At 48.1% G+C, this 27,629-nt stretch overlaps 1 protein-coding gene across 6 annotated transcripts in view; it reads right to left on the bottom strand.

The window, feature by feature from the left end:
- CCDC91 (coiled-coil domain containing 91) overlaps positions 1-27,629 on the bottom strand; it is a 496,853-nt gene that overhangs the window by 399,923 nt on the left and 69,301 nt on the right. For all 6 annotated transcript variants that reach the window (XM_039911226.1, XM_039911223.1, XM_039911225.1 and 3 more), the window contains exons 3-4: positions 23,045-23,087; positions 18,015-18,093 (exon numbers count right to left, since the gene is read on the bottom strand). In XM_039911226.1, coding sequence (XP_039767160.1) covers positions 18,015-18,093; positions 23,045-23,074 — 109 coding nt within the window. In that variant the 5' untranslated portion in view covers positions 23,075-23,087. The remainder of the gene's footprint in view (positions 1-18,014; positions 18,094-23,044; positions 23,088-27,629) is intronic.

The following is a 27,629-nucleotide window of genomic DNA, read 5'->3' as shown; positions in this document are numbered from 1 at the left end:
TATTTGTTAAGTGCTCATTACGTGCCAAGCACTGTTCTAAGCACTGGGGTAAAAACAAGGTAATCAGGTAGTCCCACGTGGGGCTCACAGTCCTCATCCCCATTTTCCAGATGATAACTGAGGCACAGAGAAGGGAAGAGACTTGCCTCAAGTCACACAGCGGACAAGTGGCAGAGTTGGGATTAGAACCTGCGACCTCTGATTCCCAAACCCGGGCTCTTTCCACTAAGCCACACAGCTTCTCTATCTGCTCTACCTTCTCCATCTGTCAAAGAGATATCAACTGTCTTCCGACTTCACGGCTTCCACGACCGCATGCTTCAAAACTCACTCCCTACCCCTCTGTTTCTCAATAGACTTTCACCAACCAGGTATTAATCTGTGAAATGCACAGAAAAAGGATTCTCAAAGAATCAACAATACATCCTGTCGAATAACTCTCGTTCACAGAAAATCCCCACCTGTTTAAATCTTTCCCACCCAAACATAAAGCTAGCGTTTCTCATTTTGTCTTAAAAAAGATGGTCCTCACTCTGTTGTCCATCATTCTTCCCGGTTAGGCTTCCTTCCCGGTCAGATTTAGCTAGGGGAGGCCCAGATCTGTCACACTGTCCTGGGCAATTCTTAAAAGAATCAGAAAATAATAAAATGATATTCTCAGAATTGGGACAGTCCTGACTGAACAGATCAACTAAGCTTGTGCCAACTTCCAACTGTTTTGCTCTCTGTAAATATTCTTCAAGCGCTTACTAGTTTTCAGTTTAGTCGTCACATGATTCTGAGACTTGGTGTGTGGACACAGAAGAATGTTAAGGGACAACAATAGCAAGTCCTCTCTCTCTCTCTCTCTCTCTCTCTCTTTCCCACCACCTCTTTCTTTTTATTGATTTTCTCCTTCTTTCCTCTCACAATATTATAATCCCCACCAAGGGATAGAATTCGTATCTGATTCCCACTTGAATATTTTTTCAGTGCTTAATATTCATTCATTCAATAGTATTTATTGAGCGCTTACTATGTGCAGAGCACCGTACTAAGCGCTTGGAATGTACAAATCGGTAACAGATAGAGACGGTCCCTGCCCTTTGACGGGCTTACGGTCTGATCGGGGGAGACAGACAAGAACAATGGCAATGAATAGAATCGAGGGGATGAACATCTCATTAAAACAATAGCAAATAAATAGAATCAAGGTGATGTACATCTCATTAACAAAATGAATAGGGTGATGAAGATATATACAGTCGAGTGGACGAGTACAGTGCCGAGGGGATGGGACGGGAGAGGAGGAGGAGCAGAGGGAAAGGGGGAGAAGAGGGTTTAGCTGCGGAGAGGTGAAGGGGGGGGGGTAGAGGGAGCAGAGGGAAAAGGGGAGCTCGGTCAGGGAAGGCCTCTTGGAGGAGGTGAGCTTTAAGTAGGGATCTGAAGAGGGGAAGGGACCTCGGGAGGACGTGGCCCGGGGGTCGATGGCGGGATAGGCGAGAACGGGGGACGGCGAGGAGGCGGGCGGCGGAGGAGCGGAGCGTGCGGGGTGGGCGGCGGAAAGAGAGAAGGGAGGAGAGGTAGGAGGGGGCGAGGGGATGGAGAGCCTCGAAACCCAGAGTGAGAAGTTTTTGTTTCGTGCGGAGGTCGAGAGGCAACCACTGGAGGTTTTTAAGAAGGGGAGTGACGGGCCCAGAGCGTTTCTGTGGGAAGATGAGCCGGCCAGCGGAGTGAGAATAGACTGGAGAGGGGAGAGAGTGGAGGAAGGGAGATCAGAGAGCAGGCTGACACAGTAATCTAGTCGGGATATTACGAGAGCCCGTACCAGTAAGGTAGCCGTTTGGGTGGAGAGGAAAGGGCGGATCTTGGCAAAATTATAAAGGTGAGACTGGCAGGTTTGGGTGACGGAAACCTGCGTGGGGTGAACGAGAGAGCCGAATTCAAAGATGACATTGAGGTGGCGGACCTGAGAGACGGGAAGGATGGTCGTACTGTCCACGGTGATAGGGAAGTCAGGGAGAGGACAGGGCTTGGGAGGGAAGATGAGGAGCTCGGTTTTGGTCATGTCGAATTTTAGGTGGAGGGCCGACATCCAGGTGGAGACGTCCCAGAGGCGGGAGGTGATACGAGCCTGAAAGGAAGGGGAGAGGACAGGGGCGGAGATGTAGATCCGCGTGTCATCTGCGCAGAGATGGCAGTCGAAGCCGTGAGAGCGGATGAGTTCACCGAGGGAGTGAGTGTAGATGGAGAACGGAAGAGGGCCGAGAACTGACCCTTGAGGAACCCCAACAGTTAGAGGATGGGAGGGGGAGGAGGAGCCCGCGTAGGAGACCGAGAATGACCGGCCAGAGAGATGAGAGGAGAACCGGGAGAGGACGGGGTCCGTGAAGCCGAGGTGAGATAAGGTGTGGAGGAGAAGGGGACGGTCGACGGTGTCAAAGGCAGCTGAGAGGTCGAGGAGGATCAGAATAGAGTAGGAGCCATCGGATTTGGCAAGAAGGAGGTCACGGGTGACCTTAGAGAGAGCGGTCTCGGTAGAGTGGAGGGGACGGAAGCCAGATTGGAGGAGGTCCAGTGCTTTGAACACAAGAGTGAGCACAGGGTGAGTGCTTAACAAATGCCACAGTTATTATTATTTAGCACCCACAAAAAGGAAAGGAACTCAACTTTGGGATAATGCCCCTAATTTGAAATAATATGGAGGCCTATTTAATTATAAGGAGATGATGACTTTTTCAGCTACTTTCATTCATTCAATAGTATTTATTGAGTGCCTACTATGTGCAGAGCACTGTACTAAGTGCTTGGAATGGACAATTCGGCAACAGATAGAGACAATCCCTGCCCATTGACGGATTTACTTTCCAAAGTACTAAAGAAATTCCCGCATTTATATCCTCGTTAACATCTTCACCCCACCGCACCCCCACAAAAAACTGCCCAAATGCCTTCCAACGTTTCCAAATACCATACTTCATTAGGCAGCCCTAATGAAGTGGTATTTTTTGAGCACTTGTGTGGAGAACACTGTACTAAGCACTTGAGGAGTACAATACAGCAGAGCTGGTAGACACATTCCCCGCCAACAACGAGCTTGCAGTCTAGAGAGACCGTAGCTTACAGATGGGAGGAAAGAGAAGGGGGGATGAATCAATCAGAGCACTTTATCAATAAATCAGAGATTTATTGAGCACTTACTGTGTGCAGAGCACTGTAATGTTTGGGAGAGCACAATACAATAGAATTGACACGTTCCCTGGTCACGACAAGCCTACAGTCTAGAGGAACTATAGCTTAAAGACGGGAAGAAGGAGAAGAGAGGGGATGAATCAATCAGAGGTATAGATTGAGCGCTTAGTGTGTTCAGAGCCCTGTACTAAACGCTTGGGAGAGTAAAATGTAACAGAGTTGGTCAACACATTCCCTGCCCAAGATGGGCTTACAATTTAGAGTCCTACATCCCCTGGCCTTCCCAACGATGTGGCCTGAAAGACTTCCCAGAAATATGGAGCCAAACAAACCCCGTAAACCACATCAGCATTAAGGGTTCATATTGATGCTAAGGAAGGAGAAAATACAAAATGTTTTCAATCGAAGTTTCAAAAAGGGAATTTTCTGCGATTCAGATCCTGAAAAGAAAATGCTGTTTCTGCCCTTCAGCGATTTTTAATAACAGAGGCGATGTATGATGCACCCTGGTTGCTAGCCAATAGAAGAGTACAAGTCAATTCAGAAACTGAACTGTGCTTAAGGAGGGATTTGTAGAAGCAAAACAGGTACACCGAAACTATAGGGGACTTCAGAGCTATAATTAGTGGACGTGAATTAGTCAGGAAAATACCATAATCATAGATGGAAACCTTCAGTTTCTGATGCAAAAATTATATGCCTTTCCAAAATGTGGCCAAATACTATTTCCCATCCTTTGATTCAGGAGAAATGAATAAAAAAAAATTAAACTTAAATACTTTCAAACTCTAAAATCAAATGGTCGGGCTTACTTAAATATGCCACGCTACTGCTAATTTTTCTGGGGCTCTAATCCGGTGACAGCTATTCGAGTCTACGTAAATTCTTACCTTGAATTAAGAGAGACTTCCCAAGCTGATAAAAAATGGGTGCTTTTCCTCAGCCTGTATAAAAATTCCCTATATGAGATTGATAATAATAATCATCGTGGTATCTGTTAAGGGCTTATTGTGTGCCGGGCACCGTACTAAGCGCTGGGGTGGAGCTGTGAGCACACTGTGGGTCGGGACTGTCTCAATTTGCTGCTGAATTGTACTTCCCAAGTGCTCAGTACAGTGCCGGCACACAGTAAGTGCTCAATAAATACGACTGAATGAATGGTTACAGGCAAATCGGGTTGGACCCAATCCCTGTCCCACATGGAGCTCCCCGTCTCAATCCCCATTTTAGAGATGAGGTAGCTGAGGCACAGAGAACTAAAGTGACTTGCCCAAGGTCACACAGCAGACAAGCGGCAGAGCCGGGATCAGAACCCATGACCTCCTGAAGCTACTCGTCAATATAATGAAGGCCGAGAAGCTCGCCCGCCAACTACTTCTAGTCCCGTAGGCAGGCAGACGGCTGGCTGGCTTTCAACAATCCGTCTACGTAAACAGAGAAGCCGCAAATTAGTCCAAACAGCCCCCGAATTATAACAACTTTGTTCCTATATGTTTACATGAATTCTAAAGTGATGTAAAGATATCAGCCGGGGTACCGAATCCCCCTCCCTCGATCTTTCCGTCTCCCTCCCCTTCCTTTCCAAACTCCTTGAACGAGTTCACACCAATTCCCTCCAGCTCCTCTCCTCCAGTTTTCTCTTCGACCCCCGTTCAGTGTGGTTTCTACCCCCTCCACTCCAAGGAAACTTTCCCAAGGTCAAAAATGGCCTCCCTCTCGCTCAGTCGAACAACTCGACTCGATCCGCAGTAAGCCCTCGATCAGGATCATCGAGGAAGTGATAATCCAGGCCGGATCTTCGACATTAGGGACCATCCACTTCTCCTGGAAACCCTCTCTAACCTTGGCTTCGCTGTCACTGTCCTCTCCTAGTTCTTCAATCATTTATTCATTCATTCAATCGATCGTATTTACTGGGTATTTAATCAAGCACCTACTGTGTGCAGAGCACTGTACTAAGTGCTTGGGAAGTACAATTCGGGAAACAGATAGAGACAATCCCAACCCACACGGGTTCACAGTCTAGAAGGGGAAAGACAGGCAACAAAACAAAACAAGTAGACGGGCATCACTACCATGAAATAGAACCATAGATGAATAGAACCATAGATAAATGTCCGTCATTAATAAAATAAATAGAGCAATAAATATGTGCAAATATATACAAGTGCTGTGGGGAGGGGAAGGGGGTAGAGAAGAGCGAGGAAGTAGGGGCTATGGGGGAGGAGGAGTGGAGGGAAAGGGAGCGCTGAGTCTGGGAAGGCCTCCTGGAGGAGGTGAGCGCTCAGTAGGGCTTTGAAGAGGGGAAGAGAGTCAGTTTGGCGGAGGTGAGGAGGGAGGGCGTTCCGGGACCGCGGGAGGACGTGGGCCGGGGGTCGACGGCGGGATAGGCGAGACCGAGGGACGGTGAGGAGGTGGGCGGCGGAGGAGCGGCGGAGGAGCGGAGGAGCGGGCTGAGCTGGAGGAGGAGAGAAGGGAGGTGAGGTAGAAGGGGGCAAGGCCTAAATAAGCGCTTAACAAACACCATAATTATTAATTATTATTATGAGTCTGTATCCCTCAAACACTCGGTCCCCTCAGCACTTCTGTCCATATCTGTAATTTATGGATTTAGATTTATTTTTTATTTTATCATTTGTATTTTATTTATATTTCTCCTGTCTCCCCCTCTAGATGGTAAGCTCGCTGTGGCCAAGGAATTTGTCTGTTTACTGTTCTATTGTACTTTCTCAAGCGCTTAGAACACAGGAAGCACTCAATAAATATAGCTGAATGAACCTGTCACTCATTCATTTGTTCGTTCAATAGTACTTTCTGAGCACTTACTGTGTGCAGAGCACTGTACTAGGCGATTGGCAAGTACAACTCAGCAACAAATAGAGACAATCCCTGCCCACAACAGGCTCACAATCTAGAAGGGGGGAGACAGGCATCAAAACAAGTAAACAGGCAACAAAAGCATCGATATAAATAAATAGAAGTATAAATATACACTCACCACACCCTAGCAAACGCCAGGGCGTTGAGACACCTATCCTTATAGCCTGCTCCTTCCCTCAGAGAAGCAGCGTGGCTTAGTGGAAAAAGCCCAGGCTTCGGAGTCAGAGGTTGTGGGTTCTAATCTCGACTCTGCCACTTGTCAGCTGTGTGACTTTGGGCAAGTCACTTCACTTCTCTGTGCCTCACTTCCCTCATCTGTAAAATAGGGATGAAGACTGTGAGCCCCACGTGGGACCACCTGATTATCTTGAATCTATCCCAGTGCTTAGAACAGTGCTTGGCATATAGTAAGCACTTAACAAATGCTATCATTATTATTATTCCCTTCTGTGTAAGCTATTTTACTGTCTGTTCCACCCATTATATTGTGGAACTCCTCAAGGGCAGGGATCAGGTTTAACAACTCGATTGCACTGTGCTCTCCTAAGTACTCGGTATGATTCTCTCCACAGAGTAAGCGCTCAATAAATATGGCAGTCCGACCGCTTGAATATCAACCTGCCCACACTTTATCCAGCTGGAAGAAAACCCCATCTTCTCAGGAACTTTGAGAAAATACATAAAGGTAAATAATGATAGAAAACTGTGAATATGGACAGGTGGTTTAACGAAACATCCTGGTTGGCGTTCCTTTGTGATATAAGTCACTAAAGGGTAGAAATTTTTCCTTCCATTTAGGCGACGTGAACACACGAAGAGGAGAAAGATGCTAAAGATCGTAGCAGTATGACCACAGTGCTGACTTTTCATTCAGTCGTATTTATTGAATGCTTACTGTGTGCAGAACACTTTTCTAAGCGCTTGGGAGAGTGCAATATAATAATGATGATGATTACGGTATTTGTTAATAATAATAACTACGGCATTTGTTAAGCGCTCATTATGGTCAAGGCACTACAGTAAGTACTGGGTGGAGACCAGCAAATCGGGTTGGTTACAGTCCCTGTCCCATGTGGGGCTCACAGTCTCAACCCCCTTTTACAGATGAGAAAACTGAGGCCCAAAGAAATGAAGCGACTTGCCCAAGGCCACACAGCAGACAAGTGGAGGAACCGGGATTCAAACCCATGACCTTCTGACTCCCAGACCCGTACTCTAACCACTATGTATGCTCAGCACTTAAGTGTTTGTTAAGCGCATACTATGTGCCGAGCACTGTCCTAAGAGCTGGGGTAGATACGAGGTAATCGGGTTCGTTACAGTCCCTGTCCCTCACGAGGCTCACGGTCTCAATCCCCGTTTTACAGATGAGGGTACTGAAGCCCAGAGAAGTGAAGTGACTCGCCCAAGGTCACACAGCAGACAAGTGGCAGAGCCGGGATTACAACCCACGACTTTCTGACTCCTAGGTCCGTGCTCTATCCGCTGGGCCACCCTCTTTCTCAGTAACAGTAGGACAGACACATTCCCTGCCCACAACCAGACACTTTTCCGGCCTCATGACCCAGAGATTTAGTGGTGCGGGAGGCCACCGCAGCCAATCAACTGATCAAAGCTATTTACTGAGCGCTACCTGGGTGCAGAACACTGTACTAAGCGTTTGGTAGAGAATAATACGAAAAAGTTGGTAGGCGTGTTCTCTGCCCATAAGGAGCTTACAGTCCAGAGGGGGAGGCACACATTAAAATAAATAACAAATAAGTGCTCTGTGATGTGGGGACGAATATCAAGCGCTTTGAAGGCACGGATCCAAGTCCAGGCAACGCAGAAGGAAAAAGGTGGAGTGAATAATAATAATAATAATAATAATAATGTTGGTATTTGTTAAGCGCTTACTATAATAATAATGTTGGTATTTGTTAAGCGCTTACTATGTGCCGAGCACTGTTCTAAGCGCTGGGATAGATACAGGGTAATTAGGTTGTCCCACATGAGGCTCACAGTCTTAATCCCCATTTTCCAGATGAGGTAACTGAGGCCCAGAGAAGTGAAGTGACTTGCCCACAATCACACAGCTGACAGGTGGCAGAGCTGGGATTCGAACCCATGACCTCTGGCTCCCAAGCCCAGGCTCTTTCCACTGAGCCATGCTGCTTCTCGCCCAGAATATACAGGCCTAGTCAAGAAAGGCCCCTCGGAGAAGATTTCATTCATTCAGTCGTATTTAGTCAGCGCTTACCGTGTGCAAAGCACTGTATTAAGCGCTTGGGAGAGCACCACATAACAATAAACAGACACATTCCCTGCCCGCAACGAGCCTGCAGCCTAGAGGGGGAGACGGAAACTAATATGTATGAATAAATGAATAATTTCCCAATATTATACGGAAGGAAATACAGAAGGAGGGAAGGAGAGAGCGGACAGAGGAGGGAGGGAGAAAGGTCAATGGACGGTACCATTTCGGTTCCAGACGCGAACTATTTTACACTGAGCTTGTCTGCTTCTCTTCATCTTCCTGCTCACGTACAGGAGGACCAAGGGAATACGTGAAAGAGAGGAGGTGGAGAAGAGAGCTAAGTGCTGTGGGGCTGGGAGCGGGGGATGAATAAAGGGAGCAAGTCAGGGAGTGGGAGAAGAGGAAAGGAGGGGCTGAGTCAGGGAAGCCCCCGTGGAGGAGACGGGCCTTTAATATTTGATTTTTAGCAGGGCTCTGAAGGTGGAGAGAGTGGCGGTCTGGGGCATATAAAGGGGGAGGGAGCTCCCGGCCGGGGGGAGGTTGCGGGCGAGGACTCGGCGGAGACACAGATGATTCCGTGGTCCGGCGAGTAGGTCGGTGGCGGGGGAGGCAAGGGCGAGTGCCGGTAAGGTCAGACCGGAGGGGGAAAACCGACTGAGTGCCTTCAAGCCGCCGGCAAGGACTCCCCGCCCGACGCGGCCGTGGATGGGCAACCGCCGGCGGGTCTTCGAGCGGCGGACGCGACCCCGCTTTTCCGAAAGCCAACGCTAAGCCAGGCGGCGTGAAGTCGAACCCGTCTCCAAGTGCAGGTAGTCGGACAGCGAGGGCAAACCAGGATGACGGTGGGCAGTAATGGGACGTTAATAAGATAGCCGATTTGTTATCCCAGGCTTTCCTGGCCGGGAGACCGAGGGTGGAAAAGCTGAAGAATGAAATCGAAAAGGCATCTGTCTTCCAGACTTCCTTCTGCCAAAGTCTTGAGAAAAATGTTTGAACTTTCCTGTTGGCTTTGTTCACAAACAGATCCAGATGCACCAGGAACCACATCTGGGTTATTTGGTTCAACATCTGTTGGCCCAATTCTCATTACCTCTCGGGAGGCTCTGTCTGCTCTGCCAATCTGACAGACAGTATAGTTTGTCCTCTACATAAGTCGTTTGGAAGGACATAATTTGGATTAAAGTTTCTCTCTGGCCCTCTTCTTTTTTTGTTTTTCGTTTTTTTTTTTTTCCCTTTGATGGTCAACTTGCTCTACCGTGGTCTGGGTCCTGCTAAAATATACCGAAAAACAGTTTGGGGAGAACTGCATTTGCCTCCCACCTTGATTTATAGATAATGTATGTTTATTCAGTTCAAAAAAGGCCAAGCGCATTTAAAATAGAACCACCCACACACTGTACCTTGGACTCTACTGGGTTGAAGAGTTTACACATTTTATTCCCTGCCAAAAAATTTCTTTCACTAGAACTTCTATTGCAGACTATAGGTACGGTCACTTCAGAGACTGACGACCTATCCTAAAATCACATTCGCCGAAAGGCCCGGGTCGGTTGTGTCACGACGTGACATCCTTTTGAATAACAATGATAATATCGATACATGTTAAGCACTATGTGGCAAACACTGTTCTAAGTGGTGGGGTAGGTACTAGTTAAATAGGTTGGACACCGTCCCTGTCCCACATGGGGCTCACAGTTTTAATCCCCATTTGACAGATGAGGGAACCGAGGCTCAGAGAAGTGAAGTGACTTGCCCAAGGTCATGCAGCAGATGCACAGCAGAGCCGGGATTAGAACCCAGGCCCTCTGCCATCCGGGACTGTTCTCTTTCCGCTTCTCGGGAAAAGGAAGGGCTCTGCTCCTCAAAGCTTCTTGAATCTCAGTCTGTCGAAATTAGAAGAAGCAGGGTGGCATAGTGGATAGAGGACGGTTCAGGGAGACAGAAGGACCTGGGTTCTAATCCTGCCTCCACTAGTCTGCTGTGTGACTTTGGGCAGGTCACTTCGCTTCTCTGGGCTTCAGTTACCTCAACTGGAAAATGGGGATTAAGAGTGTGAGCCCCGTGTGGGACAGGGACTGTGCCCAACCTGATTAACTTGGATCTACCCCAGTGCTTACAACTATGTGTGACACACAGTAAGCACACTGCAAGTACCATAATCATTATTATTATCATTATTTAGGGGTCTAGATCAGAAACACAGGATCAGGCTGCCACGGCGCAAATTTCACAGCTCGTGAAAAGCCGACGGGGGAGGTCGCCTACTGCAGATTTCGCTGGGAAAGCGCCCGGAGAAACCCAGAAACCAGACTAGAGCCATTCATTTGGATAGGTTGATTGGTTGAGTGAAGAAACCGTGCACGCTATGGCTCTAGCAAAAGAGCAGAAGTCAGGCTATGTAAACATTTATCAGATCTGATAAGGGCAGAGGATTGTCTGGAAGAAAAAGACCATTCCATGCATTCATTCATTCATTCAATCGTATCTGTTGAGCACTTACCGCGTACTTGGGAAAATACAACAGAACAACAAACAGACACATTCCTGCCTACATCGAGCTCACACCCTAGAGAGGAAGACAGATACTAATATGAACAAATAAATTCTCCGGCTACAGGGAGGCTTCTCCTTTGTCGTGATTAAAAAAGAAAAACCAAGCAGAGACTAATTCAGGATAATAAATGTCCCCGATATTACACAGGCCACAGAATTTGGCTGAACGTCTTCTTGGACTAGGACTAGAGCAGGGCGGAAGAAAGAAGGTTAGGGGGTGGTAGAAGGGGGGGAAATCAATTAATCAACTGCAGTTACTGAGCGCTTATTGTGTGCAGAGCACCGTGCTAAGCGTTTGGGAGAGTGCGATACAATGGAGGTGGTAGACGGTCCCCGCCCACCACGAGAAAAATGGCAGGAGAAAAAGAGAGAGGGAGGAGCGGAGGGAAATACACGAGGGAAGGAGAGAGCGGTCAGAGGAGGGAGTGAGAAAGGGCAATGGACGCTACCATTTCGGTTCCAGACGCGAACTATTTTGCACTGGGCTTGTCTGCTTCTCTTCATCTTCCTGCTCACGTACAGAAGGACCAAGGGAATACGTGAAAGAGAGGAGATGGAGAAGAGAGCTGCGGTCTCTCTATGGTAACATGGTTTGTGTCTTATTATTTCCAGACTCATTTGTCTGAAATGGACCTGACCCAAGAGGCGAAAGCCCAAAAACAGTTTAACCGGGCCCTGAGGGAAACTGATTCCAAGCCAGCTTCAAGTCATTGTCTAAGATTACTGTTTTGTTAACGGAGGGTTTCATAGAGCCTCCCTTTGATTTGGGCTGTGAAGAGAAATCCCTCCTGACCCTAAAGGAGGAGAAAGGATCAGAAAGGTGTGTCGGTGGGACGAAGGCTGCTAATCTCTCCTGCGGAGCCCATACTTATACTGGCTTCCAGTGGCCTCCTGAAATTTGCCTTGGGTGGGAAAGCTTTATCAAGGGAGTCACCAGATAGGGGCAACTTGGGAGTCAGAGGTCGGCCTTGGGAGTCAGAGGTCACGGGTTCGATTCCCGGCTCTGCCACACTTGTCAGCTGTGTGACCGTGGGCAAGTCGCTTCCCTTCTCTGGGCCTCAGTTCCCTCATCTGTAAAATGGGCATGAAGACTGTGAGCCCCATGTGGGACAACCTCATTCCCCTATATCTACCCCAGCGCTTAGAACAGTGGTATGCCCGTAGTAAGCGCTTAACAAATACCAACATTATTAACCTGCCGGATTTATGGACATCTCCTTCATTTATTCACTTATATTAATGTCCGTCTCCCCTTCTGCACCGTAAGAGCGCTGTGGGCAGGGAACCGTGTCTTCCAACATGTCCAAACTCCAAACTCAACATGGAAAACTCAACATGTCCAAAACTGAGCTCGCTTAGTACAGTGCTCTGCACATAGTAAGCGCTCAATAAATACTATTGAATGAATGAATACTAACTCTGTTCTACTGGACTCTCCTAAGTGCAGTGCTCCTGAATCCAGTGCTCTGCACACATTTAGCGCTCAATCGCTAGAGAAGCAGCATGGCCTAGTGATAGAGCACGGGCCTGGGGTCAGAAGAACCCGGGTTCTCAGCCCGGCTCCGCCGCTTGTCCGCTCTGTGACCCTGGGCAAGTCGCTTCCTTTCTCTGGGCCTCTGTTACCTCTTATCTCAAATGGGAATTAAGACTGTGAATGCTTTGGACACAGTAAGCGCTCAATAAATACAATTGAACGAATGAATGTGTGGGACACGGACTGGGTCTGACCTGATTATCCTGTATTATTTAATGAAATGTACCTCTCCTTGATTCTATTTATCGCTATTGTTCTCGTCTGTCCGTCTCCCCCGATTAGACCGTAAGCCCGTCGAAGGGCAGGGACCGTCTCTATCTGTTACCGATTTGTACATTCCAAGCGCTTAGTACAGTGCTCTGCACATAGTAAGCGCTCAATAAATACTATTGAATGAATGAATGTATCCACCCCAGCGTTTACAACAGCGCCTGGCACGAATCCCCATTCCGCCACTCGTCAGCTGTGTGACTCTGGGCAAGGCGGTTCACTTTTCTGTGGCTCAGTTACCTCATCTGCAAAATGGGGATCCAAACAACCCGATTTGCTTGTTTTCCCCGCCAGAGCTCAGTACAGTGCCTAGCACATCACCTTGTATCCCCCCAGTGCTTAGAACAGTGCTTTGCACATAGTAAGCGCTTAACGAATACCAAAATCTATTTTTATTTAACAAACACCACCATTACAAGGGCTCAGTGTCAATCCAGTGGACTAGAGAAGGAACCAGGTGAGTTATCTTCGATATTTTCACAGAAAAGAGAATAGACCGATCCAGTTCTCAGGTAACGTTGAATTGGGTGGAACTGCTAAGCAAGACAAAATCTAGAAATAATCATAATTGTGGTATTTGTCAGGCGCTTCACTACGTGTCAGGCACCGAATTAAGCACGGGGGTAGATACAGGGTAACTGGGCTGGAAGCAGTCCTTGTCCCAGGTGGGGCTCACAGTCTTAATCCCCACTTTAACAATAATAATAAGAATAATGTTGGTATTTGTTAAGCGCTTACTATGTGCAGAGCACTGTTCTAAATGCTGGGGTAGACACGGGGTCATCAGGTTGTCCCACATGAGGCTCACAATCTTAATCCCCATTTTACAGAAGAGGTAACTGAGGCACAGACGAGTTAAGTGACTTGCCCACAGTCACACAGTTGACAAGCGGCAGAGCCAACCGAGGCACAAAGAAGTAATCAATGGATAGTGTTTACTGAGCACTTCCTATGCGCGGAGCACTGTCCCGAGCGCTTGGGAGGGTACGATACAAGAAAAAGCAGCCGCTTTGTTCCCTCCCCATAATGAGCTGAGAGTCTAGAGGGGCAAGAACAAATCGATTAATCAATGGCATTAACTGAATGCCTATTAGGGGACGAGCGCTGTACTGAGCACCCGGCAGGACGCAATACAACAGGGTTAGTAGATATAATCGCCACCCACAAGCCTGCAGGACATCTCGATTTGGACGTCCAACAGGCACGTGTTCAGAAGCGGAATCTCCCCTCCCAAACCCTGTCCTCCCCTGACCTGCCCATCACTGCGACAACACTGCCATTACGCTACGGCATTATCCTCGACTCCTCTCTCTCTCCTCCAACCCACACAATCCTTCTGTCACCACATCGATCAGTCGATGTACTGAAGAAAAACTCCCTTCTTCCACATGGAATGGGAGATTTTGTGGCTAGAGAAGCAGCGTGGCTCAGTGGAAAGAGCCCGGGCTTGGGAGTCAGAGGTCACGGGTTCGAATCCCGGCTCTGCCACCTGTCAGCTGGTTGACTGTGGGCGAGCCACTTCACTTCTCTGGGCCTCAGTGACCTCATCCGTAAAACGGGGATTAACTGTGAGCCTCACGTGGGACGACGTGATGACCCTGTATCTACCCCGGCGCTTAGAACAGTGCTCTGCACATAGTAAGCGCTTAACAAATACCAACATTATTAAATTAACAGCACAGTGGACCTCTCCTCGGGAATGCTCGAGCCCCAGAGGAGCCCCGTGGCCCGAAGGAAAGAACAGGGGCCTGGAATCACAGGACCTGGATTCTTATAATAATGATGGTAGTTTTTAAGTGCTTACTATGTGCAAAGCACTGTTCTAGGCACTGGGGGGATACAAGGTGATCAGGAAGTCCCACGCGGGGCTCACAGTCTTCATCCCCATTTTCCGGATGAGGGAACTGAGGCACAGAGAAGTGAAGTGGCTCGCCTAAAGTCACACGGCTGACAAGTGGCGGAGCCGGCATTAGAACCCGTGCCCTCTGATTCCCAAGATGGGGCTCTGTCCCCTGAGCCACGCTGCTTCAGCTCTGCCCGTTGCCTGGTGTGTGACCTTGGGCAAGTCACTTCTCCTCACTGGGCCTCAGTTCCCCAGTCTGTAAAAAGGGGATTCAATGTCTGTTCTCCCTCATGTTTAGACTGTGAGCTCTAGGTGGGATAAGGATTGTGTCCAGTGTAAATACCTGTATCCACCCCAGTACTTAGAACGGTACTTAAAAGCGCTTAAAAATATATATTGACAATAACGATAATGAGATTTATAGGACTAACCATGTGCAGAACAATCATTCATTCATTCGAACGCATATATTGAGCGCTTACTATGTGCAGACCACTGTACTAAGAGCTTGGGAGAGGACAATACAATAGAGTTGGTACACATATTTCCAGCCCAGTGGGAGCTTACAGTAGAGAGGGGGCACTTTAATAATAATGACAATAATGTTGGTATTTGTTAAGCGCTTACTGTGTGCAGAGCACCGTTCTAAGCGCCGGGGTAGATACAGGGTCATCAGGTTGTCCCACGTGAGGCTCACAGTTAATCCCCATTTTACGGAGGAGGGAACTGAGGCACAGAGAAGTGAGGTGACTCGCCCACAGTCACACAGCCGACAAGTGGCAGAGCGGGAGTCGAACCCATGACCTCTGACTCCCAAGCCCGGGCTCTTTCCACCGAGCCACGCTGCTTCCCTAGTGCTTCCAGCTTAGTGATCCTGACAGCTCTAAACTCACATCCCTACTACAATCCACCCTTTCCTCTTCATCCAAACCGCTATCATCATTCATTGATTCAATAGTATTCATTGAGCACTTACTATGTGCAGAGCACTGTACTAAGCGCTTGGAATGGACAAATCGGTAACAGATAGAGACGGTCCCTGCCCTTTGACGGGCTTACGGTCTGATCGGGGGAGACGGACAGACGAGAACAATGGCGATAAATAGAATCGAGGGGAAGGACATCTCATTAAAACGACAGCAAATAAATAGAATCAGGGTGATGTACATCTCATTAATAAAATAATGATCAAATCATGATCAAATCATGATCAAAGCACTTATAAAACAAAGGACTCATAATAACGTTGGCATTTATAGATAAGCAGCGTGGCTCAGCCGACAGAGCCTGAAGTTGGGCAGTCAGAGGAGGTGGGTTCTAATCCCGGTTCCGCCACTTGTCTGCTGTGGGACCTTCGGCAAGCCACTTAACTTCTCTGTGCCTCAGTGACCTCATCTGTAAAATGGGGATGAAGACTGTGAGCCCCAAGTGGGACGACCTGATTACCTTGTATCTACCGCAGCCCTTAGAACAGTGCTAGGCACATAGCGCTTAACGAATACCGTCATTATTATTATTATTATAATACCCCGCCTTTCCTTCAATCGCATTTATTGAGTGCTTACTGTGTGCAAAGCACTGTCCTAAGCACTTGGGAGAGTACAGCATAATAACAGACAGACACATTCCTGCCCACAGAGAACGCACAGTCAAGAGGGGAGGACAGACGTTAATATACATATATTAATAAACAGACAAATAAATGAACAAATTAATAATTACAAATCCATACGGATCTTTACGTATGTGCTGTGGGGACGGGAGGGAGGATGAATGAAGGAGCAGGTATGAGTGGTGGAGAAGGGAGTGGGAGAAGAGGAGAGGAGGCTTAGTCAGGGAAGGCTTCTTGGGGGAGATGGGCTTTCAATAAGATTTTGAAAAGGGGGACAGCAATACCTCACCAGCCTCCTTGCTGACCTCCCTGCCTCCGTTCTCTCCCCTCTCCAGTCCAGATTTCCGTCTGCGTCCCGGATCATTTTCCTCAAAAACCGTTCAGTCTTCACACCTCTGGAACCGCCAATGGCGGCGTGCGAGAGAATCCACTTTGAAACGGTATAAAAAACGTCCCCCCGACAGAGGCGGGGGGGGGCGAACAGACTAGCCAGTCCACTGTTCGTATTACCGTGTGCGGAGTACGGTACGAAGCGCTTGGGACAGCACAACAGAACAAAATAACAGACACGTGTCCTGCCCCAAGCGAGTGTAGAGTTTAGAGGGGGAGACAGACATTAATAAAAGTGGCTAAATTACAGATATGGACGGAGTACACTCACGCTCGGTCGAATCGGGTGTGGCGATCCATGCGAGTTAACGGCGACCTGAATAAATCGCCGGGGGGAGGGTTATGAAAAAAGCCAGCACGGGGCAGAGATGAAACTGCCACTGGGGTGACCTGTTAAGGCTGGGATTAGAAACCACGACCTCTGACTCTCAAGCCCACTCTCTTGCCACTAGGCCGGAGTGCTCAGTACAGTGCTCTGCACGCAGTAAGTGCTCAATCAACACAACCGATGGACTGATCGATCGAACGCCGGCTGTTGCAAGAACGCAACCCCGTTTTCTAGGGGAACCGGGGAGGAGGTCAACATTTCTTCCTCCAAACCTGCGGGCCAATAACCCTATAGCCATATCGATTTTGCGGTCAAGGGAGGGACCGCACCCGGTTATTTTGGAATGGGACGCAGTCTTGACCAGGCCACCGATAAAAATTTATCTGGCACACTTCCTTCTCAATAATTACGACAAATTAAGGAATAGGATTCGTACTGTAACTGCATTTAAAGTTCATTAGGTCATTTTGAAGCATCGCACCTGCAGGCCCCATTGCATAACATTCTCTGAAGCAATAAGTACGGGTGAGGGAATCAATTCCAGCCTCCCGTATATGCCCTTTTCTCACCTGAAATATAATAATAATAATCATTGTGGTGTTTCTTAAGGGTTTACCACGTGTCAGAGACTGTACTAAGCGCCACGACGGATAAAAGCAAATTGGACAGAGTCCCTGTCCCACATGGGGCTCACGGTCTCAATCCCCATTTTCCAGATGAGGTAACTGAGGCCCAGAGAACTGAAGCAATAACACTAATAATAATGAGGATATTTGTGAATTGCTTATTATGTGCCAAGCACTGTTCTAAGCACTGCGGTGGATACAAGGTAATCAGGTTGTCCCACGTGGGGCTCACAGTCTTAATCCCCATTTACAGATGAGGTAACCGAGGTACGGAGAAGTTAAGTGACTTGCCACGGCTGAACAAGCGGCAGGGCCGGGATTAGAACCCACAACCTCTGACTCCCAAGCCTGGGATGTTGCCAATAGGCCACGCTGCTCCTGCTGCGTGATTTACCCAAGGGCACGCAGCAGACAAGTGGTGGAGCCGGGATTAGAACCCATGAACTCCTGACTCCCGGGCCCGGGTTCTAGCCAGTTCGCCAGGCTGCTTCTGGAGATGAGGTCGTGGTTTCCGGAGAGAAGGCGGATGTGCTAAAGGAAAAGGAGATTCCCGGAGGCGGAATGTCATTACCTGAGGGAAACGCTGCCCAGGGAATAGCAGGAGATGTGGTTTGGGTCTCACCGGTTCCACCGTCGAACGTCTCGGCGGCCTGGAAACAGAACAGAGGTGATTTCTTAAGACATAAAACGAGAAACTTTCCCCTTCATTCATCTCACGTTCTGAGATTTCACTTCTGCAAGCTCACTGTGTGCAAGCTCATGTGACTTCATTGTTGTATCGCACTCTTCCGAGCGCTCAGCACAGTGCTCTGCACACAGTAAGCGCTCAATAAATACAACTGACTGATTGAACATCACCATCTGCATTACCCTAGGCTCTTCCACGTATTTCTGCACCTCTCCTTCTCAAACTTTTTCGTTGCGCGACTGTCCATCCTTTAAAGCTGGGACGGAGTCTAAACCGTTAGCTCGTTGTGGACAGCGCTTAGTACAGGGTTCTGCACACAGTAAGTGCTCAATAATTACCACTGATCGATCGATTGAAAGAAATGGGGTCCCCAGGTAAGAACATATGATTTTAGCTTGCGGTGGCTCTAAGTTATTTTTTTATGGTATTGGTTAAGGGCTTGCTATGTGTCAGACACCGTGCTAAGCTCTGGGGTAGATACAAGATGATCAGATTGGACTTAGTCTCCGTCTCACGTGGGGCTCACGCTCTCCCCCATTTTCCAGGATGAAGGAACTGAGGCCCAGAGAAGTGAATCGACCTGCCCAGGGTCACACAGCAGGCACGTGACGGAATCGGGATTATAACCCAGGTCCTTCTGACTCGCAGGCCCGGGCTCGATCCGCTAGGCCTCGCCGCTTGGCCGGAGAGCCAAGTGATGCGTCGAAACACGGGATGGACACCAACCCGGATCTTCCACTCGAATGGGAAGCCAGCAATGGCTCCAGTGGGGCAGTTTGCCACGGAAGCCGTTGGACAGAGGGAAATACGGTAGCCACCGTCTTCTGGACTCGGAAAAGCGAATGGGTTTGATGAAACCAGACACGGAGTCCGTCCGTAATCTCCAAGGGGATGTGGAAAAGAGGAAACCCGATAGCCGGGATTAAACTGTAATGACTAGTTAACATCGCAACATCCCTAATGGTGAATGGGCTGGGTCGATGGAATACGACAGCGAAGTTGTTACTCCCAGAAAATTAGGCCCCCCGTTTGTCTTCCTCTAGACTGGAAGCTCCTTTCAATCATTAATTCATTCGATCGTCCGTTACTGTTTGCAAAAGGACTGTACTGAATGCTTGGGAGAGTCCAGTACAGCAACGAAACGGACACATTCCCTGCCCACAACAAGCTCACCGTCTGGGGGGGGGGGGGAGCCAGACATTAATTTACATAAATAAACTCATTCAATCGTATTTATTGAGCGCTTACTGTGTGCAGAGCACTGTACTAAGCGCTTGGGAAAGTACAGTTCGGCAACAGATAGAGACAATCCCTGACGATGAATGACTCAATAAATAAATGACAGATATATACGTATTATTGGATTTTAGCTTGCAGTGACTCTAAGTGTTGTTTTTTTTTTACGGCATTGGTTAAGGGCTTACTGTGTCCCAGAAAATGTTCTAAGCTCTGGAGTAGATACAAGATCATCAGGTTGGACTCAGTCCCTGTCCCACGTGGGGCTCACACTCTCAATCCCCATTTTCCAGGAGGAGGGAACTGAGGCCCAGAGAAGTGAATCGACCTGCCCAGGGTCACACACACACACACACACACACATAAAACTCAGTTCCCTCATCCGTAAAATGGGGATGAAGTCTGTGAGCCCTACGTGGGACAACCTGATTGCCTTGTATCTACCCCGGCGCTTAGAACAGCGCCTGGCCCATAGTAAGCGCTTAACAAATACCGACATTATTATTATGACCATATAACTGATGTGTGTGTGCTGTGGGGCAGGGAGGGAGGGTGAATGAAGGGAGCAAGCCAGACCGATGCAGAAAGGAGTGGGGGAAGTCGAGAGTTTAGTCAGGGAAGGCTTCTCGGAGGAGATGTGCCTTCCGTAAGACTTCGGAGTGCGGGAGAGCAAGTATCTGTCTGATAAGAGGAGGGCGGGCCTTCCAGGCCAGAGGCAGGATGTGGGCGAGAGGTCGGCGCGAGACGGACGATAGCTTCTTGCGGGCAGGGAACATGTCTCCCAACTCTCTTTTAACGTATCAATCCTATTTATTGCGCGCTTACCGTGCGCAGAACATTGTACTTGCACTTGAACATTGCACTTAGGAGAGCACGCTATAACAGTGGGTAGACACGATCCCTGCCCACAATGAGCTACTCTCGTTCAGTAAAATAAATGAATTGTGGTATTTGTTAAGCACCTACTATGTGCAAAGCACTGTTCTAAGCGCCGGGGGATACAAGGTGATCGGGTTGTCTCACGAGGGGCTCACAGTTTTAATCCCCATTTGACAGATGAGGTAACTGAGGCACAGAGAAGTTCAGTAAGTGCTCAATAAGCACTCAGAATAAGCACTCAGTAAGCTTACCTCCTCCAGGCCTTCCCAGACTGAGCCCCCCTTTCCCTCTGCTCCTCCTCCCCTCCCCTTGCCCCCCTCTCCTGCCCTCTGCTCTTCCCCCTTCCCTTCCCCTTAGCACTGGGCATATTTGTCTATATTATTTATTGCCCTATTTATTTTGTTAATATCTCCATGATTCTATTTATCTTGATGAGGATGTTTTGTTTTATTTTGTTAAGTTTTGCTTTGCTGTCTGTCTCCCAGGTTTAGACTGTGAGCCCGTCACTGGGCAGGGATTGTCTCTATCTGTTGCCGAAATGTACTCTCCAAGCGCTTAGTACAGCGCTCTGCGCATAGCAAATGCTCAATGAATACGATTGAATGAATAAATACCACCGGTTGATTTTCTACTGGTAGAATAGATCGAGTGTGCTTTCAATAACCCCGAGACGATGTTAAGAGCCACCTTTCCAGTGATTCACAAGTTACAAACAATGAAAAACATCGCAAGTGTCTGAAACTTATTTCTTTCCTCAAAGGGCATAAAAACCCAGGGATTTAAATGCTCTGCTTCAAGCATATAAATAAAATTCAATTGCCAAAAGAAACCCAAATTTAGTGAGGAAAAGATGTAAAAAAATATCTCGGAAGGGATGCCGAGATTCTTCCTGCAAATTAACTATGGGAAGCGTACTCAGAGATAGTTGGGTGTTCTTAATCATCAAAATCATACTATAATTCTGATAACAACAATAATGAAGGCACTTGTTAAACGCTTACTCTGTGCCAAGCACTGTACTAAGCTCAGGACAAATACAGGATAATCAGGTTGGACACAGGTCCAGTTCATTCATTCGTTCGTTCAGTAGTATTTATTGAGCGCTTACTGTGTCCAGAGCACTGTACTAAGCACTTGGAAAGTACATTTCGGCCCTGTCCTACATGGCGCTCACAGTTTTAATCCCCATTGTACAGATGAGGGAACTGAGGCCCGGAGAAGTGACGAGACTTGCCCCAGTTCACACAACAGACAAGTGATGGAGCCAGGATTAGAACATAGATATTGACGCCGGACTACTTGTTTTGTTTTGTTTTGTGTCGTTGTCTGTCTCCCCCATTTAGACTGTGCGCCCTTTGTCGGGCAGGGATTATCTCTATCTGTTCCTGAATTGTACATTCCAAGCGCTTGATACAGTGCTCTGCACGTAGTAAGCGCTCAATAAATACGACTGAATGAATGAACACAGGTCCTCTGACTCCCAGGCCCGGGCTTCTGAATTGCTAAGAGCTGATGACTGCTTAAATGCCACACATTAAAATCCAGAGGAGGCAGAAATTAGCAATGATGATAACGCTGGCTGGGTAGCATCTTCCGTCAAGACACTTAGAGATTTATGTCAAATGATCAGCTCAGAGAATACCTCGTTAAACCACACCCCCAAAAAATCGCTGTAATCCATCCGCCGGGATCTCACGGCAGGTAGAACCATGACAATATGGGGCCGAATCTTCAACTCACTGCACCAAATCCCATTTATTTGAGGACTGATAAGGATACAGTCCAGGACGACGATCACCTGACAATTTTTCAAACACCCATTTTATAAAGAATCTGAGAGCAGCCCTTGGTTTTCTCATCTCACATCTTTCCCACGGTCAAGACAAAATGCCCAAGGGTAATAAATCAGATTGGGCATTTTAGCGAGAGTGAAAATATTCCTTCATTCATTTGTATTTATTGAGTGCTCACTGCGTGCAGAGCGCTGTACTAAGCGCTTGGGAGAGGGCAACATAATAAACGGACACATTCCCTGCCCACAGTGAGCTTACGGTCTAGAGGGGGAGACAGACATCAATAAAAATAGATATGGACATAAGGGCAACGGGGTCGGGAGGGGGGAAGAATGGTTTTGGGTTTTTTGGGGGGTTTTTTTACCCTACAGCACCTATGTACATATTGGTAATTTATTTATTCGCATTGTCTGTCTCCCCATCTATGCTAGGAGCTTGATGCGGGAAGGGAACGTGTCTACCAACTCTGTTGTATTGTCTTCTCCTAAACAGTTAGTACAGTGCACTGCACACCGTAAGCATTCAGTACGATGGATTGATTTTCATAGAACAGTGCTTTGCGCATAGTAGGCGCTTAACAAATGCCATTATTATTATCATTTTAATTTCTGTAGTCCAAAGTGGGACCTAAAGTTAAGGAAATAATAATAATAATAATAACCATGTTGGTATTAAGCGCTTACTATGTGCAGAGCACTGTTCTAAGCGCTGGGGTAGACACGGGGTAATCAGGTTGTCCCACATGGGGCTCACAGTCTTAATCCCCATTTTACAGATGAGGTCACTGAGGCCCAGAGAAGTTAAGTGACTTGCCCACAGTCACCCAGCTGACAAGTGGCAGAGCTGGGATTCGAACCCATGACCTCTGACTCCCAAGCCCGGGCTCTTCCCACTGAGCCACGCTGAAGCAATTTGACAACTCAAGTCACATGTTTTCAAAATACCCAAATCATTCTATAATCAACCTTTTTCTTTTAAAAAAATCAGGGGAGCGGTATTACATACCTCAAATCCACCAAATTCATCATCATCCATTTTCAAGTCGAATCTAAAAAACAATGAAACATGGAAATTAGCTGTTTTTAAAAAAAAAAGAAAAAGGAACACCTCAATGTGAGGAATCCACCAGTCCATCAGGGGTATTTCCTGAGCGCTTACTGTGTGCAGAGCACTATAGTAACGTGGCTCAGTGGAAAGAGCCTGGGCTTCGGAGTCAGAGGTCATGGATTCGACTCCCGGCTCTGCCATTGTCAGCTGTGTGACTGTGGGCAAGTCACTTCACTTCTCTGTGCCTCAGTTACCTCCTCTGTAAAATGGGGATTAACTGTGAGCCTCACATGGGACGACCTGGTGACCCTGTATCTCCCCCAGCGCTTAGAACAGTGCTCTGCACATAGTAAGCGTTTAACAAATACCAACATTATTAACAATGACAAGTGTGGTATTTGTTAAGCGCTTACTATGTGCCTGGCACCGTACTAAGCGCTGGAGAAGAACACAAGATCATTCATTCAATCAATCGTATTTATTGAGCATTTACTGTGTGCAGAGCACTGTACTAAGCGCTTGGAAAGTACAATTTGACAACAGAGACAATCCCTTCCCTCACGTTCTCGGGTTGGACAGAGTCCCTGTTCCACACAGAGCTCACCATCTTCATCCCCATTTTCCAGATGAGGGAACTGAGGCCCAGAGAAGTGAAAGTGGCTTGCCCAAGGTCACACGGCAGGGACGTGGCAGAGCCGGGATTAGAACCCAGATCCTTCTGACTCCCGGGTCCGATTTCTATCCGCTAGACGACACTGCCTCTCAGGGAACGGTCCAGGAGAGTCGGTAGACGTGTTCCCTCCCTACAGGGAGCTTACGGAAAGCCAACTCAGACGATACGCATACATTTTGATGTACGTCTTGCAGCCGTGTCGAGTGTGATGAGGCATTTCTCCCTTCACCGTGATCTGTGTCGGGTTTGAACGCAAAGAGAGGGAGATAATCGGCTTTGATCTTCTGGCCGAATTTGACATTTCTCTACTTCTGCGACCACGTATTTTTGAAGTTTCCAGCTGAGAAGCCGGGAGTGGAAAAAAATCTTCTTCTTCATTTCAGTTTGCTTTTTTCCCAAATTGGCACCGGGGCTCAATTTAATTATGCTTCCTGCTTTCTGCATCTATCCCCCAGTCGTCTGGCAACTTCAGCACAAACTCCAGTTTACAACAGGGCCTTGCGGTGAATTTTTTGGAAATCTGTCTTCCACCACAAAGGTCCTTCCCTAGGTTTCATGGCAGGGGTTGATTTAGATTTTCAAAATTAATCAGCATTTTTGAGTTGTGGCCACAACTTCTGGAGCATTTCGATACGTGTATTTTTAGCTGAAAGTGCTTTGCACTTTGGGAAAATGTGGCGCAAGTTACTGTGTTGCTCAAGATAAATCGAGACATGTAGGACCGTTCACGAGAGGGGAAGACGGAGAAAAACAAGGAAAAATGGCTCACGTTCCTCCCTCCCTTCCCCCTTTAGAAGTGGATTCATTATCATTACTATCATTATTATTAAGAGCCCTTTCCGATCCGTAACGACTCCATGGATACACTTTCTCCAGAACGTCCTGCCTCCCGCCGTAATCCGTAACCTTTCTAACGGTTCCTCCGTCATCGGTGTTAGGGTCTCTATCCGTCTAGCCGCTGGTCTGCCTCTTCCACGATTCCCCGGGAGCCACTCTCAAACTCAAACCGGTAGTCAGCGACGACAAAAGAAATGACCGGTTTGAACGGCTGGCTCTTGGGTAATTTGGGTATTTATTGAGCGCTTCCTATACGTCAAGCAACGTCCTAAGCACTGGGCTAAACACAAGATAACCCGGTCGGACACGGCCCGTGTCCTAACACGGGGCGGACAGCGAAGGTGTCCAGTGACTTACCCAAGGTGACCCAGCAGGCAATGAAGAAGCCAGGATTAATAATAATAATAATAATGTTGGCATTTGTTAAGCGCTTACTACGCGCAGAGCACCGTTCTAAGCGCTGGGGGAGATACAGGGTCATCGGGTCGTCCCACGTGAGGCTCACAGTTAATCCCCACTTTACGGGTGAGGTAACTGAGGCACAGGGAAGTGAAGTGACTTGCCCACAGTCACACGGCTGACAAGGGGCAGAGCCGGGATTAGAACCCACATCCCCGGACTCCCAGAACCATGTTCTTTCCACTAGGCGTCAATGCTTATAATAATGATACCCATTCTAAAAATAGTAACCATTATGGTATTTGTCAAGCAGCTACTACGCGTCAAACGGCGTACTAAGTGCCGGGGTCCGATCCTGTGCTGTCGTCTCTGACCCACAGCGACGCCATGGACGCGTCTCTCCCAGAAGGCCCCACCTCCATCTGCCATCGTTCTGGTGGGTGGATCCAGAGAGTTTTCTTGGGGAAATCCAGAGGGGGTGGACCATGGCCCCCTTCCGTGTGGTAAACTCGAGTCTCCGCCCTCGACTCGCTCCCGGGCCGCCGCCGCCCGGCACGGGGGAGATCTGACTCGTAGCCGCCGGCCCGCCGCCCGCTAGCCGCCGGCCGAGCCGGGAACGGAACGGACGGGCCTCCGCTCGACTCTCCCTCCCGTAGCCGAGACTGGTAGAGGACTGGGAACTCTCCGGGTGCCACCGTCAGAGGGGAGATGCTGGGTAGACACAAGATAATCAGGTCCAAAACGGGGCTCACGTTCTATAAGTAGCGGGGAGCACAGGTATTGAACCCCATTTTGCAGAGGAGGGAACTGAGGCATGGAAGTGAAGTGACTTGCCCTCGATCCCACAGCATGTAAATGGCAGAGCTGGGATTAGAACCCACGTCTTCTGACTCCACTGACTTCTGAGACTTCTGACCTCTGACTCCACTGACTTCCGAGAAGCAGCGTGGCTCAGTGGAAAGAGCGCGGGCTTGGGAGTCAGAGATCACGGGTTCTAATCCCGGCTCCGCCGCTGGTCAGCTGTGTGACTGGGGGCAAGTCACTTCACTTCTCTGTGCCTCAGTTACCTCATGTGTCAAATGGGGATTAAAACCGGGAGCCCCACGTGGGACAAACCGATCACCTTGTATCCCCCAGCGCTTAGAACAGTGCTTTGCACATAGTAAGCGCTTAACGAATACCACAATTCATTTATTTATTTATGGGGAAGGACCGGTAAGGGTAAGTAGCTTTAAAGGACTATAATGGGCGAGTTGGGTATAACCTCTAGACTGTAAACTCATGGTGGGCAGGGAATGTGACCGTTTATTGTTATACTGTATTCTCCCAAGCGCTTAGCCCAGTGTCCTGCAAATAGTAAGCGCTCGATAAATAAGACCGACTCACCGACTAAAATGTTCAAAATAGAAAAAGCCCTTGCCTCGGGCCAGCCGGTAACAATCAGGGTAAGGGTACTAAGCAGTGTGGCCTAGTGGAAGGAGCACGGGTCTGGAAGTCGGAGGACCTGGGTTCGAATCCCAGCTCCACCACTTTTCTCTTGTGTGACCTCGGGCGAGTCACTTCCTCTCTCTGGGTCTCAGTTACCACTTCTGTAAAATGGGGATTGAGACCGCGAACCCCACAAGGGACAGGGATTGAGTCCAACCCGATTTGCTCGGACCCACCCCGGCGCTTAGTACATTGCTTGGCTCATACCAAGTGCTTAACAAATACCACATTTATCACTGTTATTACTATTATTATTAACATTATTAATAACTGCCTAGTGGGTTTGCCTCCAGGGACGAGCCAGGATGAGTGTTAACCAAAAATTACATCTGAAGCAGAAAGTAGGTGCTTAATATCGGCTGGAATCGATTAAATAAGGGGAACACTGCCCGATTTCCATGTGAGTTCTTTGAAACTAAACTGAACTCTTTAGGACTCCTACAGTCTTCGGTGGCATAAATCCCAGACGGCTTATTTCTACCGAAGTCAGGCCTAAGGGATCGAACTACGGCAGCACCCACCCACGGCTTGCCTGTACCGTTAAATCAGCACTAGTTGCGTGATTGAAAATAATGAATAATTAGGATATATTTGTTAAGCGCTCACTATGTGCCAGCACTGTACTAACCACTGGGGTGGATACAAGCAAATCGGGTTGGACACACTCCCTGCCCCACACGGGGCTCGCAGTCTCAATCCCCGTTTTCCAGATGAGGGAACTGAGGCCCAGGGAAGTGAAGCGACTCTCCCGAGTTCACGCGACGCGTAGGTGACGGCGCCGGGATTATGACCCGTGACCCTCTGACTCTCGGGCCCGGGCTCTATCCACTGTGCCGTGCTTTAACATAGTGTACAGAAATTTTTTTAAAAAAAAAAGCAATGAGAAACATTTCTCTTCAGATGGAGAGGGAAGTTTTAGTTGTCATACTAGGTGAAGTTGTTGACTTTACACAGAACATGATATGAAATGATACAAAAGGAAAATATGTAGACAGGAACCCATTCTCGAAGGGAAGGGTAACAGACTAAATCAACCGACACAAGAATTGTCACCAGTACACACAACTTAATTTGATGAAAAAAAAATAGGCGCACTCAAAAAGGAAAACCAAGCAACCCATCCACAAACAGTCCTCAAAAATATAT

Source organism: Ornithorhynchus anatinus, chromosome 2 (genome assembly GCF_004115215.2).
Source record: "Ornithorhynchus anatinus isolate Pmale09 chromosome 2, mOrnAna1.pri.v4, whole genome shotgun sequence".
NCBI classification, from domain to species: Eukaryota; Metazoa; Chordata; class Mammalia; order Monotremata; family Ornithorhynchidae; genus Ornithorhynchus; species Ornithorhynchus anatinus.
Note: the sequence above shows the minus strand (reverse complement) of the source record. Positions and strands in the feature narration are given on the sequence as shown.